Genomic DNA, 18576 nt, shown 5'->3' on the forward strand with positions numbered 1-18576 from the left:
CAACCAGAGGAACATACATGAAGGAAAAAAAATCTAAGAGTAACAATAAGGCAGGAGTTACTAAAAATGAAAAGTTAAATACTCAGATGTTAGTCCAGGCCATCAGAAGTGAATGACCGTTTGCCAGCATTGCTGGCTTCCATTAACCTACTTTTATCCTGGATTCTTGCATTGTTCAGGGCTCTGCTGTGTTGATCCAGGCTTAGCTGCTGTTCATGTAGATCTACAGGGACTGTGTTTATGCCAGTCCCTTCAAGGTACAACCTGATTCGCTGCCTCCAAAGCCACCTTAGAGAAGGGGAGGAAAAAAAAAAGACCTGTTCAAAATGGAAGAAATAAGCACACGTAAGAGATTAAGTATTACAAAAATACAACCAGTTCTGCCATAATGCATCTTTTTGGCTATGCACTCTGGAAAGAGCAATCAATCAATCAGTGGCACCTAGTGAGCAATTACTGTGTGCAGAGCACCGTACTAAGTGTTTGGAGATGATAATGCAACAGAGTTGTGCATGACATGTTTACAGTCTAGAGAGTCATTTGGGAATATTCATCCTCCTCAGTCAGCACTCAAGTGCAGCACCTGGCATACAGCAGTGCTCAACAAATGGCATATTTAAAAATGCCATATACTCCCCAATCAATACTTTGCACACAGTAAACGCTCAACAAACACAATTGAATTAATTCATTGAGCGCGTACCATGTGCAGAGTACTGTACTAGACACACTGGCTCCCCTCAGCACTTTTCCAATAGCTGCCATCCAAAGCACTTCTGTACATATTGACTTGCAAACTCCACTATTTAAGCACTCACTCACATAGCCACCTTTCCTATCTGTAATTTGCTTTACGTCTGAGGGCAGGGACTGTTTTTTCTCACTGTATTGTAAATATTCTCCCAAGAATTTAATACACTGCTGTGCATACACTACGTAATCTAACATTAACGATCAGTCAATACGAGGTGCTGCAGTTTTGGAAGAAAGTTTGTGTACATGTGAGCAACATTCATAAGTATGAGTACTACAGCATGTCTTCCTTTGACAAGATAACTGGGTATAATGTTAAGAAAACAACACTGCATGGCCAAAATAATTTTGATGTGGCAGAACTTCCTTAAATTATGTGCAGATGGATGGGAAGTCACTGTAGGTTTCTGAGGAGAGGAGACATGGACCGAGCGTTTTGATTAGAAAAGTGATAGGAGACGCAGAGGGGAGTATGGATTGGAGAGGAGAGAGCCAAGAGGCAGGGAAGACAATGAGGAGGCTGATGCAGTAGTAGTCAAGGTGGAATATATGACGTGCTTGAATCGGCGTGGTAGCAGTTTGGGTGGAGAAGACAGGGAAGATTCTAGAGATGCTGTGAATACAAAACTGACACAATCTGGTGACAGACTGAATATGTGGGTGGAGTGTGAGCCATGAGCTGAGAATAATGGCCAGGTTTCAGGCTTGTGAGACAAACAGGATAGTGGTGTTGGCTACAGTTATGGGAAAGTTGGCAATTAACACACAACCTAGACTGTGAGCCCCATGTGGGGCAGGGACTGTATCCAAACTGGTAACCTGGTATCTACCTCAGTGATAGAACAGTGCTTGGTACTGGTAAGTTGCCACCCCAGTATCTCTAGTTATTTGTCCAAGGTGTCTCTCTGATGCCTTGAAAATCTGATATAAACTGTGGGCAGAGCTGCCTCCAAGATCCATTTTCTGCTGTTTGTTGAGCCCGGGCCTAGGTGAGGAGAGGGGAGGGAGGGGTCTGCTTCCCTGGATGACTGAGCCAGATAGTCAGGGACAGGGGGATACCTGCCCGGCATAAGTCACCAACCGATAAAGGTCGATTTCGCAGAGTGATTCCAATCCAGGGTGCAATCCCGGTGAAATCCCAGAAGTGGCTGTATCCTGGGGAATGACTGGACATCACTGTTTGGTGTGGTCTATGGGAACAAGCCTGGGACTGAGAACCAGGATACCTGTGTTCCGGCTCCAGATCTGCCATTAACCTCCTCTAAGATTTTGAGCAAGTCCCTTAGGTAAATCCCTTTGTGCCATAGTTTCCTCACTTCTAAAATGGGACAAATAATACTTGCCTCATTCCACTTCATTTAACTGTTCTAAGTATAACAAACTATTGTGAAAGGGCTTAGGAGAGAGTACTAAGCAAGATATTAGTCTCACTTAGCTATTAGCACATAGATATCTTTCTGATCAGACAAACATCCAACAAGAAAAAAAAACACCTGGCATTTAAAATGCACATATCTTTTTGCCAAGTACTGATCTGATCAATCCAGTTCCTCAGTCAAAAGCAATAAAAACACTATGGCTATTACCTCATTTCACCTACCTGCCCCCCCCCAAGTCACTTATGTACTCCGATCTGTACCTCCATCAACACTTGATATTCACCCTACCCCAGCCACAGCACTTGTGTACATATCTTTAAACTGCCATTTCCCCATCTCTAATTCAAATATCTGTCTCCTGCTCTAGACCGTCAGCTCCTTGTTGGCAGGAATCGTGTCTCACAATTGCACTCTGTCTTTCTAAGCGCTTAGTACAGTATTCTGCACTCAGTAAGTGCTCAAACAATATCACTGATTGACTGACATCAATTATTTTTTGATACAGCTTTTGCCTATCAAGCTTCTTTCCTTCAAGTATATTTAGTAAGGGAGCTGGAGGGGAGGAGTGGGTAGGAAGACAAGAAGAATCTTACCTGAACTCACCATGCGTGAGCCTCTTTAGGGCTTCTGGAAAGGAGTGTGTATATCGCACTGGCAAACACAAATGACCCTCGGATCTGCATTTTCAAAGGGGAGACGCAGAGGAAACGAGAAAAAGATATTTATCTCCCAATCTCACAGAATAACCTCAATTCGATTCTGTGTTCTGATTTACGATAATAATAACAAAAATAATAATAGTGATATTATGAAGTAACCTTTTCAGGGTGAGGCATAAAGATTTTGGTTAACTTGCTATATCCTTAATAAGACAGTCTGATACAAAGCTACAGTTACTTAAAATTAATGAAAAGTGGCACTTAACTACAAAAAAGAACTAGCTTTACCATCTAGAGACAGGAGAAATTAAGATTAGGTTAAATGGTTCCACCTTGAAGAGCAAAGGAGCTGAATTCAGATGAGAACCTGGCCCTCTCCAATCCTGATAATTCATTTCTTCCTTCTACTTGACTCCTTAAGTAAACTTAGGCTTCACAATGCCAGGACATACTTCCATATCTTCCATCTAAAGCTCTCCTCATGCCCCAAATCAATTGGAAATCACACCCTCCTAACCTCCCACCAAGGCTGGAACCTGGGAACTATTTTTGCCTCCTCCCTGTTTTGTCCCAGTAGACTGCTAAATCCCACCATCACTTCTTAAACAATCCCTCTCACCTGAGAATCCCTTAACACTGAATACTTAAGTGAACCTAGTTAAATTAGTAGTAATTAAAATATTTTCTGTTCGAGGCAAAACATATTAGCACACTTTATTGTTTTAAAGTGTTGCTTTGCCTTACTGTTCAAATTCTTTACCATTCTGGATCCCTATTAACTCTATCCCATTTCTTTAGCATTCTGGATCTGTATTCACTCCAATAAACTGGCTTAAATCTGTCCAATTTCCTTACCGTTCTGGATCGGTATTTACTCCAATAACTGGCTTAAGTCTGTCCAAAACTTTACTGGCTGCCAGCAGCATTGTTCCATCACCTAGAGGACAGCAGAGGACACAATTGCATTGAAAAGTGAGTTAATGGCACCAGCATTGGGAGTCCAATGCCTCGCTCCTTCACTGCATCTGCTTCACCATCACCCACACTCTTTAGCTCCTTTACTCTTAACCCTCCCTTCCCGTCTCATCTTGTCACTATGGCATCAGAAACTAGGGCAAACATCACTTTAGGTGATTCTGTTTCTTCTTAAGTGCTTACTACATGTCAACCACCGTTCTAAGCCCTGGAGTAGATACAAGTTAATCAGTTTGGACACAGTCCCTATCTCACATGAACTTCAAGTCCAAGTAGGAGAGGAATCAGATAATTCTCATTTTATAGCTGAGGAAACAGGCACAGAGAAGTTATGTGACCTGCCTAAGGTCACAGGGCAAGCAGTTGGCAGAGCTGGGATCAGAACCCAGGTCCTCTGTCTCCAGTGTCCTTGATCCTTCCACTAAGCTATGCTGCTACTGAGCAAATGTAAACAGCTCATGGTCCCAAGGACTACACGAAAAACTGAAAGAATACTGTGGTAATTGTTGAGCGCTCACTTGGTACCAAGCACTTTATTGTAAACTGAAGTAGATACAAGATAATTAGGTTGGATACGATCCCAGTCACACTCGGGTTCATAGACTAAATAAGAAAGAGAAAAGGTACTGAATCTCCATTTTACAGATGAGGAAACTGAGGTAACGAGCCATTAAGCGACTTGCCTAAAGTCACACAGCAGGCAAGTGGCAGAGCCAAGACTAGAACCCAGCTCCTCTTATTCCCAGGCCCATGCTCTGTACTAGGCCAGGCTGCTCCTTTTGGCAGCCAGGACAGTCTTTGCAAAAGTAATACCTCAAATACTTAGAGCCTAGAAAACATCAGTGGGAAATCCCCAGACCAAAAACAAAAGGGGTTCATATCAAAGTGCCATGTTCATGAGTGGGCAGTAGAAACAGAAACAAGATTCATACCTAGGGCACAAGAGCCTATGGCCATAAGTCACCAGAAATTACTAAATCTGAACATGACTCTGTAACTTCTGATTGATCTTCAGACATAACCAGCTTCAAACTCAATGAACTCAATGAAGTGCAAACTGAATTTGTTTAGGAGGAGGAAAATCTAGAATGAAGACTATATTGAAAAACATTAAATTTGAGTATTAATGTTTCTTGATGATGGTGATGGTATTTGTTAAGCGCTTACTGTGTACCAAACACTGTTCTAAGAGCTGAGGTAGATACAAGGTAATCAGGTTGTCCTACTTGGGGCTCACAGTCTCAATCCCCATTTTACAGATGAGATAGGCACAGAGAAGTTAAGTGACTTGCCCAAGGTCACACAGCAGACAAGTGACAGAGCCAGGATTAGAACCCACGACCTCTGACTTCCATGCCCGTGCTCTTGCCACTAGGTCATGCTGCTTCTTGATGTTGTGCATGGGACACTAAATAGTGAATACACAATTCCATTCCAGTAGCAATACATACTCAGGTCTGTACTCTTTAGGCATTTTGATTTTCACCCCACAGCATTTGTTAGTGTGGCCTACTGGATAGAGCCTGAGGCTGGGAGTCAGAAGTACTGGGTTCTAATCCCAGCTGCGTCACTTGTCTGCTACGTGACCTTGAGTAAGTCACTTAATTTCTAGGGGCCTCAGTTTCCTCATCTGTAAAATGAGGATTAACTCTCACTCCTTCCCACCTAGACTGTGAGTCCCATGCAGGGTAGGAACTCTATGCCCAACCTGAAAATCTTGTATGCATTCTAGTGCTTAGATCAGTGCTTGGCACATAGTGTTTAATACAATAATACTAATAATAATATAATTGTAATTTATTGGGAAGCAGCATGGTCTAGTGGAAAGAGTACAAGTTTACGAGTCAGAGTACCTGGGTTCTAATCCTGGCTCTGCCACTTGCTTGCTGTGTGACCTTGGGCAAGTCCCTTCATTTCTCTGTGGCTCAGTTTCTTAAACTGTAGAACGGGAATTCCATACCTGTTCTCCTTCCTACTTAAACTACAAGGCCCATGTGAGACAGGCACTCCGTCTAACCAAATTATCATGTATCTACCCCAGCACTTGAACAGTACTTGACCCATAGTAAGGATTTAATAAATACCATAAAAAAGAGCTTTCGATCTAACCAGGAAGGAGTGTGAAGTTTTGAATAGTTTCTTCCATATGCTGGGCTGGTATCAAATGGGTTCTACTACCCAAAATATATATAAAGCTCCATAATGAGAGGTAAAGCATTCTTCTATGCAACTTAACTTTTCCATAGTTTATCCACTTCAATGAGACATAAAATTTAATTTCATAAGAGCAGCTATTTGTGTTTGTAGCCTTTTATGAGTCAAAATTTTAGACCGCTTGCTAAATACAAATTTGGCCCTTTTTTTATACCAGTATCAAGATTTCCTTTCAGACATTTTCAAGTTCTCTTCAAGATGCATACTGCTAAATCCCCACCCAACCAGCTTCAAACTTGTAGAAGTATTATTACCTCCTGCAGCTATCACGGCATCTGCCCATCGAACAGTTTCTTCATCATATTCTCTTCTTTTCACTAGACGCACCTCAATTCCCTCATTCCTACGAGACCCAAAAAGGGAGAGCTTAAGGAACGAAACTGTACTAACAAATTTTGTGCAGTCTATAGCGATGAATTTTCAAAGATATTCTTGAGCCCTTGAGAAGCCATTTCAGCCAAATCTTAAAAAAAAAAATAAAAAATCTTATTACAACCTCCTAGAAATAAATGGAGCAATGTAAGCTTTCTTTTTAAAACCAGTCAAGTTAAAATAATGGAGATAATAAAGAAAGTGTTCACTTTAAAGTAATATATTACTTTCAATCTTGTGAAGTTCTATAATTACTTGAAAACAGATAACTTTAGATCATCTATGATAAGCAATTAAGAGCACATGAATGAAGTCCAAATACTCAAAAAAAAAAAAACACCCAACTTTTTACCCTTGAAACTGACTAAAAGTGCAGGTTTCTTCAGCCAGTAATTTCAATCTTCAAACAGTACAGTGGAGCTGCTGATAATAAGCAGCGCTGTATGGCTAGATTTAATTTATTTCTCCTACCCAACCTCTGGTGGAATTGATGAGTAGGATAAACAGACAAAAGTGAGGTCATTTCTCAGGCAAAAAATCAGGGAAAGGGAGGACAGGGTAGTACCTGGAAAACAACCAAAGTACAAAAGTGAGTTGCTCTCCAAGACAATAATAAAAAAGTATAAAATAATGGCCGATTCTCTTACACGCTGAGGTTGTGTTTCTGAAGAAGCCCATATTAAGGGAAATCCCTGGAGTGTCATGTCCAATATCGTGCACAAACCACCCAACTGTATCTTCCAATCAAGCATCATGTTCTATCCATATAGAGATGTGCACTGCCAAAAGAACTCTCCCTAATCCTGTCATCATGTTCTATCAATCAATTAATGGTTTTTATTTAGTACTTGCTCTGTACAAAGCACTGTACTACATGCTTGGGAGAGTACAATTTAACAACAGTTTAGACAAGTTGCCTGCCCACATGGAGTTTACAATCTACAGATGTGATGGAAGAAGAGAGTGGATAAGTAGGAAGGAGAATGTTGATTGTCTTAAAGCCAATCACTGGTAAGGGGGTTCTGTTCGATACAGAGAGAAATGGGCCACAAGTGTTGAAAATACTTAGTATCACTGAGTAAACAGTAAATTCAGGAGCAAAGGATAGTTCATATTCAAAAGAGGAACCATTTATTCTGAGAATAATTTGTGACAGTTTCAATCATTCCGACAGGATTAAGATCTAACCATGAAGTCACCATTCTTATTTACTGGTGGGCCAGCTCTAAAAAGTGTAACTGAAAATATTATCTGCCCTTTATGAGTAACAACTTTGGAGAAGTCTAGTGCTTAACAAAATTCACATTTTTAAAGAGTTTGTCACATATTCAGTCTCCAAGGTCCCAATGAAAAGTTAATTATTACAATCCTTACCACGGAATGATGCCCACTACTTATAGACAGACACACTTTAACATGTGGACATCATTTAAAGAGAATATTTTCAAATCTAAAACTCCTACATACAATTTATTTTGAGGGTAGGAAGTACTGACTAACAGACTGCATAATTATTTTGCCAGAATGATAGAAGAGACCTTATCTCACAAAAAAAATTGAAGCTGTTTCTGTGGCATCTTGAGGAACGATGCTCAAAATTACAATAGTTGGTGGAAACAAATGTAAAGATTTAGTTATTAAAATTGCTGGGAATTTCAAGGAATTTTGAAGGAGTTGGGGTTTAGAAAATGAGCTAGTCCTCCAAAAGAGGTTCAGTGATGAAACCTGAAAAGTTTTCATTAGGAAAAGTTATTTTCTTCTGAAATCAGTTTCTTATGGTAAGATGGAGCGATTACCTCCTCTTTGCCATTATAATCGCCACAAGTTGATTGTTTCCCTCTACCTGTGATTGACTGTAGCTGACTTTAGTATCTGTCTCCTCTAGTAGAATGTAAACCCCTTGAGGGCAGGGATAGTGTTACTAACTCAACTGCACTCTCCCAAGCACCTAGTGCTACTATTGATTTGATTCACATTTTACTCTTCTCTCTCCCAAGAGGTAGAAAGCAGTGTTGATATTCCCAATCTCTCAGGGTCGCACCCGGAGTTTCTAGTACTCTACCAGTCTCGACTATGGGAGGGAGAGTCAAGCAGAGGCCTACCCATTCCATTCCTAGCTTGGGCAGTGGCTAGTGAGTGGAAGGCGACTTATGCTGGGCAGGAGCGGCATGGGAGAGAGCCAAGGGCAGAGACTCAAGTGTACTGCATGGAAGGAGGTGAAGGTAAACCACTTCCATACTTTTACCAAGAAAACTCTATGGGAACACTACCAGAATGACTGCAGATGGAGGTGGGGAGGGAAGGATTTGTCCTTGGTGTCACTATGACTATTTGACATCATAAGACAAGTTGATATTCCCATCATATGCTTGGAACTTTTCCCCCTCCAGGTACAGGCTCCTCAACTGACTAGCTCTATAAACTACTGGTAAAAACTCAAAATATAGAGAATCAGGTCTTCAAAGGTCTTACCGTAAACTATCTAGAATATGCTCCACGTTTTTAGTATGAATATGATGTCGTTCCAGCAGTCCACTATAGCTGGATCCTTTCAACGCAAGCTGGAAAAAAAAAGAGGTATTTAAGAAGCCATCAATTCCATTTCAATGCTAAATTAGAAATTTAGCCTCCCAACCCCAAATCATGGGAGTCCCTCAAGGTTCAGTTCTGGGTCCCTTTCTACTCTCCATCTACACCCACTCCCTTGGAGAACTCATTTGTTCCTATAGCTTCACTACCATCTCAATCCAGATGCTCCCAAATTAACCTCTCTGACCCTGACCTCTTTCCTTTTTCTTCATCTTGCATTTCCTCCCAGCTTAGGCACACGTATACTAGGATGTCTCACCGACACCTCCATCTTTATCTACTACAGCACTCTTCATCATCACATCCAAGCAACGTCCTTCTCATCACCATAGAAAACACCGCTATCTTCCCTGTCTCCCAAGCCCATAACCCTTTATCCTCAACTCATTTCTCTCATTCAATCTGTCCCAAAATCCTGTTGGTTCTAACTTCACATCTCTAGAATCCACCCTTTCCTCTCCATCTAAACTGTTTCCATGCTAGTCCACGCACTTATTATACCTGGCCCTAACTACCACATCAGCCTCCTCAATGTCCTCCCTGCCTCCTGTCTTTCCCTTCTCCAGTCCATGCTTCACTCTGCTGCCCCAAAATAAATTCAGGCCCTATCTCCCCACTCCTCTCAAAAACCTCCAATAGTTGTCCATCCACCTCGGCAACAAACAGAAACTCCTTATCGTCAGCTTTAAGAAACTCAATCAGCTCTTTCCCTGAACTGTGCCTCCATCTCGCCTGTCTCACGGCGATTCTTGGCCCATGTTCTACTCTGGCCTGGAACGCCTTCCTTCCTCAAATACGGCAGATTTTTACCTTCCCCTTCTCCAAAGCCTTATCGAAGGCACATCTCCTCCAAGAGACCTCCCCAGACTAAGCCTCAATTTTCTCATCTCCCACTCCCTTCTGCATTACCCTGACTTGCTCCCTCTGCTCTTTCCCACCTCTCAGCCCTTCAGCACTTATGTATTTATTGGTAATTTTATTCATGTGTATTGATGTCTGTGTCTCCCACTCTAGACTGTGAGCTCGTTGTGGGCAGGTAATGTCACTGTTTAATGTTGTATTGCACTTTCCCAAGCACTTAGTACAGTGCTCTGCACACAGAGCACTCTGCACACTTAATAAATACAACTGAATGAACTTATTTTGCTGATCTCCTACTACAAGCCAAGCTGCACCCTTCACTCCTTTAATGTCAACCTATTCCTGGTACCTCAACCTCATCCATCCCGCTGTCAGCCCCTTGACTACATCCTTCCTCTCCCTTCTCAAAGCCCTCCTAAAATGCCATCTCCTCCAAGAGGCCTTCCCTGACTAAACCCTCATTTCTCGTACAGACCCTCCCCTCTGCATCATCTATGCATCTAGATCTGTTCCCCTTAAGTATTTGATATTCATTCCACCCTCAGCTCTGCATCACTAACATACATATTCTTCCACTCTATTTTCCAAATCTGTTATGTATTCTTAATATCTGCAACGCCCTACAACAAATGCCTACTTTACTGTACTTTTCCAAGTGCTTACTACAGCGCTCAGACAATACCATGCACTGACTGGGGGACAGAGATCCTATCTATATCACATCTGAATATTTCTTTCCCAGTGCTCAGTGCAGTGTTTTGCACTTAGTAAGCACTTAATATTATTACTACTAAATAAGATTAACACAACCAAGGAAAGTAAAATTACACGACAAAATTTCTTGCCCTGTGGAAAATCCCATAACATATATCTTGAGATTGGCAATTTAGGAAAAAAAGCCCCTGGTGAGGCCATGGTAATTTTCCTATGACCTTAACTAATCTGATGGTTTAGAATAGGAATGTAATAATAATAATAATAATAATAATGGCATTTAAGTGCTTCCTATGTGCCAAGCACTGTTCTAAGCACTGGGATGGATACAAGGTAATCAGGTTGTCCCATGTGGGGCTCACAGACGTAATCCCCAATTTACAGATGAGGTACAGAGAAGTTAAGTGACTTGCCCAAAGTCACAGCTGATAAGTGGCAGAGATGGGATTAGAACCCACGATCTCTGACTCCCAAGCCGGGGCTCTTTCCATAGCAGGCGCAACACATGTTCAGCTTTGATAGCTTCTGTGGGTCAATTTCTTTCACAAATATTTTCTCTACATAAAAGATGAAAACTGCCTGGAGAAAAATGGTCTTCACATGCACTAAGATAGCCTGTAACCACACAGAAACTCATACAACAGTTGGAGTTTGAAAACAACCACCACAAAATTCCATAATTGTAACTTCGTTTCTAAATGTAGACTAGTTCCTTTTCATCTATGAAAACTGAACAGAAAACCACTAGTTACCCAGAAGTACTAGTACAGAGTACTAGTGAATACAGAAATACTCAGTAGTATTTACTGAACACTTTCTATGTGCAGAGCACTGTACTAAGCGCTTGGCAAAGTACAAAACAATTAACAGACATATTCCCTGCCCACTACGAGCTTATAGTCTAGAGGGGGAATCAGATATTAATATAAATAAATTACAGATACATACATAAGTACAGAGGGGCTGTGATGGGGAATGAATAAAAGGGAGCAAGTCAGGGAGATGCAGAAGGGAGTGGGAGAAGAGGAAAAGAGGGTTTAGTTAGGGAAGGCCTCTTGGAGGAGATAGGGCTTTAAAGGAGGGGCGGGGAGAGTAATTGTGGGGAGAGTAATTGTCAGATTTGATGAGGGAGGGCATTCCAGGCCAGAGGCAGGACATAGGCGAGAGGCCAGAAGTGAGATAGAAGAGATCAAGGTAGAGTGAGAAAGTTAATGTTAGAGCCAAAGCATGCAGGCTGGATTGTATTCATTCATTCAATAGTATTTACTGAGCGCTTACTATGTACAGAGCACTGTACTAAGCGCTTGGGATGAACAAGTCGGCAACAGATAGAGACAGTCCCTGCCGTTTGACGGGCTTACAGTCTAATCGGGGGAGATGGACAGACAAGAACGATGGCACTAAACAGCGTCAAGGGGAAGAACATCTCGTAAAAACAATGGCGACTAAATAGAATCAAGGCGATGTACAATTCATTAACAAAATAAATAGGGTAACGAAAATATATACAGTTGAGCGGACGAGTACAGTGCTGTGGGGATGGGAAGGGAGAGGTGGAGGAGCAGAGGGAAAAGGGGAAAATGAGGCTTTAGCTGCGGAGAGGTAAAGGGGGGATGGCAGAGGGAGTAGAGGGAGAAGAGGAGCTCAGTCTGGGAACGCCTCTTGGAGGAGGTGAGTTTTAAGTAGGGTTTTGAAGAGGGAAAGAGAATCAGTTTGGCGGAGGTGAGGAGGGAGGGCGTTCCAGGACCGCGGGAGGACGTGACCCAGGAGTCGACGGCGGGATAGGCGAGACCGAGGGACGGCGAGGAGGTGGGCGGCAGAGGAGCGGAGCGTGCGGGGTGGGCGGTAGAAAGAGAGAAGGGAGGAGAGGTAGGAAGGGGCAAGGTGATGGAGAGCCTCGAAGCCTAGAGTGAGGAGTTTTTGTTTGGAGCAGAGGTTGATAGGCAACCACTGGAATTGTTTAAGAAGGGGAGTGACATGCCCAGATCGTTTCTGCAGGAAGATGAGCCGGGCAGCGGAGTGAAGAATAGACTGGAGCGGGGCGAGAGAGGAGGAAGGGAGGTCAGAGAGAAGGCTGACACAGTAGTCTAGCCGGGATATAACGAGAGCCCGTAATAGTAAGGTAGCCGTTTGGGTGGAGAGGAAAGGGCGGATCTTGGCGATATTGTAGAGGTGAAACCGGCAGGTCTTGGTAATGGATAGGATGTGTGGGGTGAACGAGAGGGACGAGTCAAGGATGACACCGAGATTGCGGGCCTAAGAGACGGGAAGACAGGTCGTGCCATCCACAGTGATAGAGAAGTCTGGGAGAGGACCGGGTTTGGGAGGGAAGATGAGGAGCTCAGTCTTGCTCATGTTGAGTTTTAGGTGGCGGGCCGACATCCAGGTGGAGACGTCCCGGAGGCAGGAGGAGATGCGAGCCTGAAGGGAGGGGGAGAGGACAGGGGCGGAGATGTAGATCTGCGTGTCATCTGCGTAGAGATGGTAGTCAAAGCCGTGAGAGCGAATGAGTTCACCGAGGGAGTGAGTGTAAATGGAGAACAGAAGAGGGCCAAGAACTGACCCTTGAGGAACTCCAACACTTAAAGGATGGGAGGGGGAGGAGGCTCCAGCGAAGGAGACCGAGAATGACCGGCCAGAGAGGTAAGAGGAGAACCGGGAGAGGACGGAGTCCGTGAAGCCAAGGTGAGATAAGGTATGGAGGAGGAGGGGATGGTCGACAGTGTCAAAGGCAGCAGAGAGGTCAAGGAGGATTAGAATGGAGTAGGAGCCATTGGATTTGGCAAGAAGGAGGTCACGGGTGACCTTAGAGAGAGCAGTCTCGGTAGAGTGGAGGGGACGGAAGCCAGATCGGAGGGGGTCTAGGAGAGAATGGGAGTTAAGGAATTCTAAGCAGCGATTGTAGACGACTCGTTCTAGGATTTTGGAAAGGAAGGGTAGTAGGGAGATAGGGCAATAACTGGAGGGGGAAGTGGGGTCGAGAGCGGTTTTTTTTTAGGATGGGGGAGATGTGGACATGTTTGAAGGCAGAGGGGAAGGAGCCCTTGGAGATTGAGTGGTTAAAAATAGAAGTTAAGGAAGGTAGGAGGGCAGGGGAGATGGTTTTAATAAGGTGAGAGGGAATGGGATCCGAGGCGCAGGTGGAGGGGGTGGCACTTACGAGGAGGGAGGAGATCTCCTCTGAGGATACTGCAGGGAAGGATGGGAAAGTAGGGGAGGGGGTTGGTGGGGGGGAGGGGAGAGGCGGAGGGGTGACTTTGGGGAGCTCAGACCTGATCGTGTTGATTTTCGTGAGGAAATAGGTGGCCAGATCATTAGGGGTGAGAGATGGGGGAGGGGGAGGAACAGGGGGCCTAAGGAGAGAGTTAAAGGTCCAGAACAATCGGCGGGGGTGACGGGCATGGGTGTCGATGAGGGAGGAGAAGCAGCTTTGCCTGGCGGAGGAGAGGGCAGAGTTAAGGCAGGAAAGGATAAATTTGAAGTGTGTGAGGTCGGCTCAGTGCTTGGACTTTCGCCAGCAGCGCTCAGCAGCTCGAGCATAGGAGCGTAGGAGGCGGACGGAGGAGGTGATCCAGGGCTGTGGGTGAGTGGAGCGAGAGCGGCGGAGGGAAAGGGGGGCGAGAGAGTCGAGATGAGTAGAGAGGGTGGAGTTGAGAGCGGAGACCTGATCGTCGAGAGTGGGAAGAGAGGACAGGGCGGCAAGGTGAGGAGAGATGCTATTGGAAAGACGGATGGGATCGGGAGAGCGGAGGTCTCTGTGGGGCAGTAGCGAAGATTTGCAGGGGGAGGGAGTGTGAGAGATGAGGCAGGTGAGAAGGTTATGGTCAGAGAGAGGGATTTCAGAGTCGGTGAGGGAGGAGATAGTGCAGCGGTAGGAGATGACGAGATCGAGGGTGTGACCGAGTCGGTGAGTGGGCGCGGTATGGTGGAGGAGGAGGTCGGCAGAGTCGAGGAAGGATAGCGGGCGGGCGGCAGAGGAGTCGTCGGGTACATCCGTATGGATGTTGAAGTCTCCGAGGATCAGAGTGGGCAGAGAGAAGGAGAGAAGGAAGGTGAGAAAGGGGTCAAGGTGGTTGAAGAAGTTGGAGGTGGGACCAGGAGGGCGGTAGATGACAGCAACAAGTAACTGGAGGGGGTGGTAGAGGGATTGTAGTAGGAGAGTAGTGAGGTGAGGTAGGAGGGGGGAATGTGACTGCTTTAAGGCCAATGGTGAGGAATTTCTGTTTGATGTGAAGGTGGATGGACAACCACTGGAGTTTCTTGAGGAGTGGGGAAACATGTCCTGAACATTTTTGTAGAAAAATCATCAGGGCAGCAGAGTGAAATATGGACTACAGTGGGGAGAGATAGGAGGCAGAGAGCGCAGCAAAAAGGCTTGATACGGTAATCAAGGCAGGATAGCATAAGTGATTGGATTAATTTGGTAGCAGTTTGGATGGAATGGAAAGGGCGGATTTTAGTGATGCTGTGAAGATGGAACCGACAGGATTTAGCGATAGATTGAATATGTGCATTGAATGAGAGATTGGAGTCAAGGACAATGCCAAGGATACAGGCTTGTGAAAAAAGGAAGGATGGTGGAGTAGTCCACAGTGATGGGAATGTCACAGGGAGGACAGGCTTTGGAAGATAAGGAGTTCTGCTTTTGACATGAACAAAGACCAATTCAGAACTAGAAAAAGGGCTCTTTTTCAAGTCCATGATGCAAACCTAAAGTTTTAGGCCAAAATATGCACAAAGCAAATATAGTAGCAGGCACCAAATTAACTTGAAGACTCTAGACTGTACATTCATTATGAGCAGGGATCAAGTCTGCTAATTCCGTTGTATTGTACACTCCAAACACTTATACAGTGCTCTGCACATAGTAAGCGCCCAATAAATACTATTAAATGAGTACTGAATGAATGAATTTCCATGCCTTAGTAAAAGAGTGCCTGAACTTGCTGGCTGCCAGTCAAGGATTTGTGTCTACGCAGGAGGAGGGAGGACCCCAAAAGCCCAGCTTCCCCTCTAGACTGTAAGCTCGTTGTGGGCCAGGGGCCTATCTATCAGCTATAGCAAATGTTCATTGCCCCCAAACCTTTTGAGGGCCATGCATTTTAAATTAAGCTAATATTGAAGAATATTTCAAGCGAAAGTGTCCTTCGTGCCAAAATTTAACTGGGGTCAGTATGTTCAACATCAGGATTGTTCCCCGTATAACTCAGGCTGTGTAGCAAATGCAGGAAACTCATGCTAGAGGAGGACAGAAGTGAGGGAGGCTTCAGAAGGACAATCAGCCACAGATCCCTTGGAGCCTATAAAATCCCTTCAAGTCATTCCTGGACCTTGACCAACAAGCAGCACCCAGCCCAACTGGGCCGCGGAGAGAACAAGAGGATAGAGAGGTCATCCCCTCACAAATATTTACCAAGTGCCTATCGTGCAGAGACAGTACTAAGCACTAGAGAGTACAAAAGAGTAAGCAATACAGGCCCAGCCTTTAAAGAGTTTAGAATCAAATGGGGGAAATTGATAGACAAGTTATTTACAAATAGGTGGAGCAGGAAAGCCCCTCTCAGGATGGCACCTGAAGAGTTTCCCGAACTCTACTAGTCTCAACTACGGGAGGGAGAGTCAAGCAGAGGCATTCCCATTCCATTCCTAATTTGGGCAATGGCCAGCTAGTGGAAGGCAATCTGCTCCAAGTCAAAACACCGTTCTGGGCAACGGCAGCACGGAAGAGAGTCGAGAGCAGAGACAAGTTTACTGCACAAAAGGAGGCAATAGTAAGCCACTTCTGCATTTTTACCGAGAAAATTCTATGGATCCACTACCAGAACGATTGCAGATGGCGGTGGGGCAGGAAGAGGTGTTCATGGAGTCGCTATGAGTTGGAGGGGACTTGACGGCATAAGAAATGACAAGGAGCAGGAGAGAGAATAATAATAATAATTGTGGTATTTAAGTGCTTACTATGTACCAGCCACAATACTAAGCACTGGGATAGATGTAATTGGATTGGACACAGTTTCCTGTCCCATCTAGGGCTCAGTCTTAATCCCCATTTTCCAGATGAGGTAACAGGCCCAGAGAATTTGAAGTGACTTGCCCAAGGTCACGCAGCAGACAAGTGGCAGAGCCAGGATTAGAATCCAGGTCCTTCTGACTCGCAAGCCGGTGCTTTATCCATTAAGCCATGCTGCGTCTCAATGCTATAGCTCCTGAGTGCAAGAATATTGTAGGGGAGATAAAATAAATAAGTGTAAATTAAATACAAGTCAAGAATATATGGCTACATAATATACCCATGACTCCTATCTGACCGTTCTCATCGCCTAATACACCCCATCTTACAACTTCAATCCTCTCAAGCTAACCCACTCAGTACGTCTCAGTCTCCTCTTCCACCGCTGACCTCTTGAGCTTGCCCTCACCCCTGCAAGAACTCCCTCTCCTTTCCAAAGCTGAAAGACCACAGCATTTCCCATTTTCAAAGCTCTTCTGAGAGCACATCTCTTCCAGGAGGGCTTCCCTGATTAATCTCTCATGTCCCTAACTCATATTCCCCAAACTGCCACTTCGGCCCTTCCACGCCTCCTCGGCATTTAAGTTCCCACATGCCCGTGGCACAGATGTACACATCTTGTCCACGCTACTACATGCCTCTATCAATAAATCCATCTTCCTCCATTAGACTAGATAAGCTCCTTGAAGGCAGGGATCATATTTTCTAACTCTACTGAACTCTCTCATGCACTCAGTAGTAGGGAGAAAGCTGATTGGGGGCCTTACAGCTAATGGTCAGGAGGAGGCCATTATAGCCAGTGAAGATGAATTTAAGATGGACTGTACTTTCATACAGCTGCTACTAAGACTATGCAATTTGATTCCACAGAGAAATGTGCAGGAAGAGAATTTCAATAAATTCAAGAAATGTTTAGATAAAGTCACAGAAAGGGTTTCTAAGAGTATCATTGGAGGGAAATTCCTTTCTGATTTCCCATCCTCCTGTCTCCCCCCACTTCAGTCTATACTTCACTCAGCTGCCCAGATTACCTTTCTACAGAAAAGCTCTGGGCATGTCACCCCCCACCTCAAAAATCTCCAGTGGTTGCCTATCGACCTTTGCCTGAAGCAAAAAGTCCTCACTATTGGCTTCAAAGCTCTCCAAGCCCTTGCCCCCTCCCACCTCACTTCCCTTCTCTCCTCCTACAGCCCAGCCGGCACATTCCACTCCTCTGGGGCCGCTCAAGTCCTCACTAGGCCTCATTCTCGCCTGTCCCACCGTTGACCCCTGGCCCACATCCTACCTCTGGGCTGGAATGCCCTCCTTTCTCACATCTGCAGAACTAGCTCTCTTCCCCCCTGCAAAGCCCTCAGAGCCCACTTCCTAAAGGAAGCCTTCCAAGACTATCCCTTTTCCTCTGCTCCTCCTCCCCTCCCCATCGCCCAAACTCTCTCCCTCTGGTCTACCCCCTTCGCCGCCCAACAGCACTTGTGTATATTTGTACATATTATTCTATTTTATTAATGACGTGTATATACCTAAAATTCTATTTATTCTGATGCTATTGATGCCTCTCTACTTGCTTTTTGTTGTCTGTCTCCCTCTTGTAGACAGTGAGTGCTTAGTACAGTACAGTGAGTGCTTAGTGAGTGCTTGGGGAAGCAACGTGGCTCAGTGGAAAGACGCTGGGCTTCGGAGTCCGAGGTCATGGGTTCGACTCCCAGCTCTGCCACTTGTCAGCTGTGTGACTGTGGGCAAGTCACTTCACTTCTCTGTGCCTCAGTTCCCTCATCTGGAAAATGGGGATGAAAACTGTGAGCCTTACATGGGACAACCTGATCACCCTGTATCTACCCCAGCGCTTAGAACGGTGCTCTGCACATAGTAAGCGCTTAACGAATACCAACATTATTACAGTGCTCTGCACACAGTGAGCGCTCAATAAATATGACAATGAATGGATGAATGTCAAGGAGGATCACCAGCTTATGTTTTCTCTAAGCAGTCCTTTTGTATCACACTTGGAGACGGAATACTGGACTGTTGGATCCTTGGCCTAAACTCGTAC

General features: G+C 44.7%; 1 protein-coding gene across 4 annotated transcripts in view; it reads right to left on the reverse strand.

Annotated features, from left to right (window-relative positions):
* Positions 1–18576, reverse strand: part of NADK2 (NAD kinase 2, mitochondrial) — a 52984-nt gene that overhangs the window by 22551 nt on the left and 11857 nt on the right. For all 4 annotated transcript variants that reach the window (XM_029059986.2, XM_029059985.2, XM_029059988.2 and 1 more), the window contains exons 2-6: positions 8825–8913; positions 6235–6323; positions 3647–3728; positions 2726–2809; positions 152–288 (exon numbers count right to left, since the gene is read on the reverse strand). In XM_029059986.2, the coding sequence (XP_028915819.1) occupies positions 152–288; positions 2726–2809; positions 3647–3728; positions 6235–6323; positions 8825–8913 (481 nt within the window). The remainder of the gene's footprint in view (positions 1–151; positions 289–2725; positions 2810–3646; positions 3729–6234; positions 6324–8824; positions 8914–18576) is intronic.

Source organism: Ornithorhynchus anatinus, chromosome 3 (genome assembly GCF_004115215.2).
Source record: "Ornithorhynchus anatinus isolate Pmale09 chromosome 3, mOrnAna1.pri.v4, whole genome shotgun sequence".
Classification (NCBI taxonomy): Eukaryota; Metazoa; Chordata; class Mammalia; order Monotremata; family Ornithorhynchidae; genus Ornithorhynchus; species Ornithorhynchus anatinus.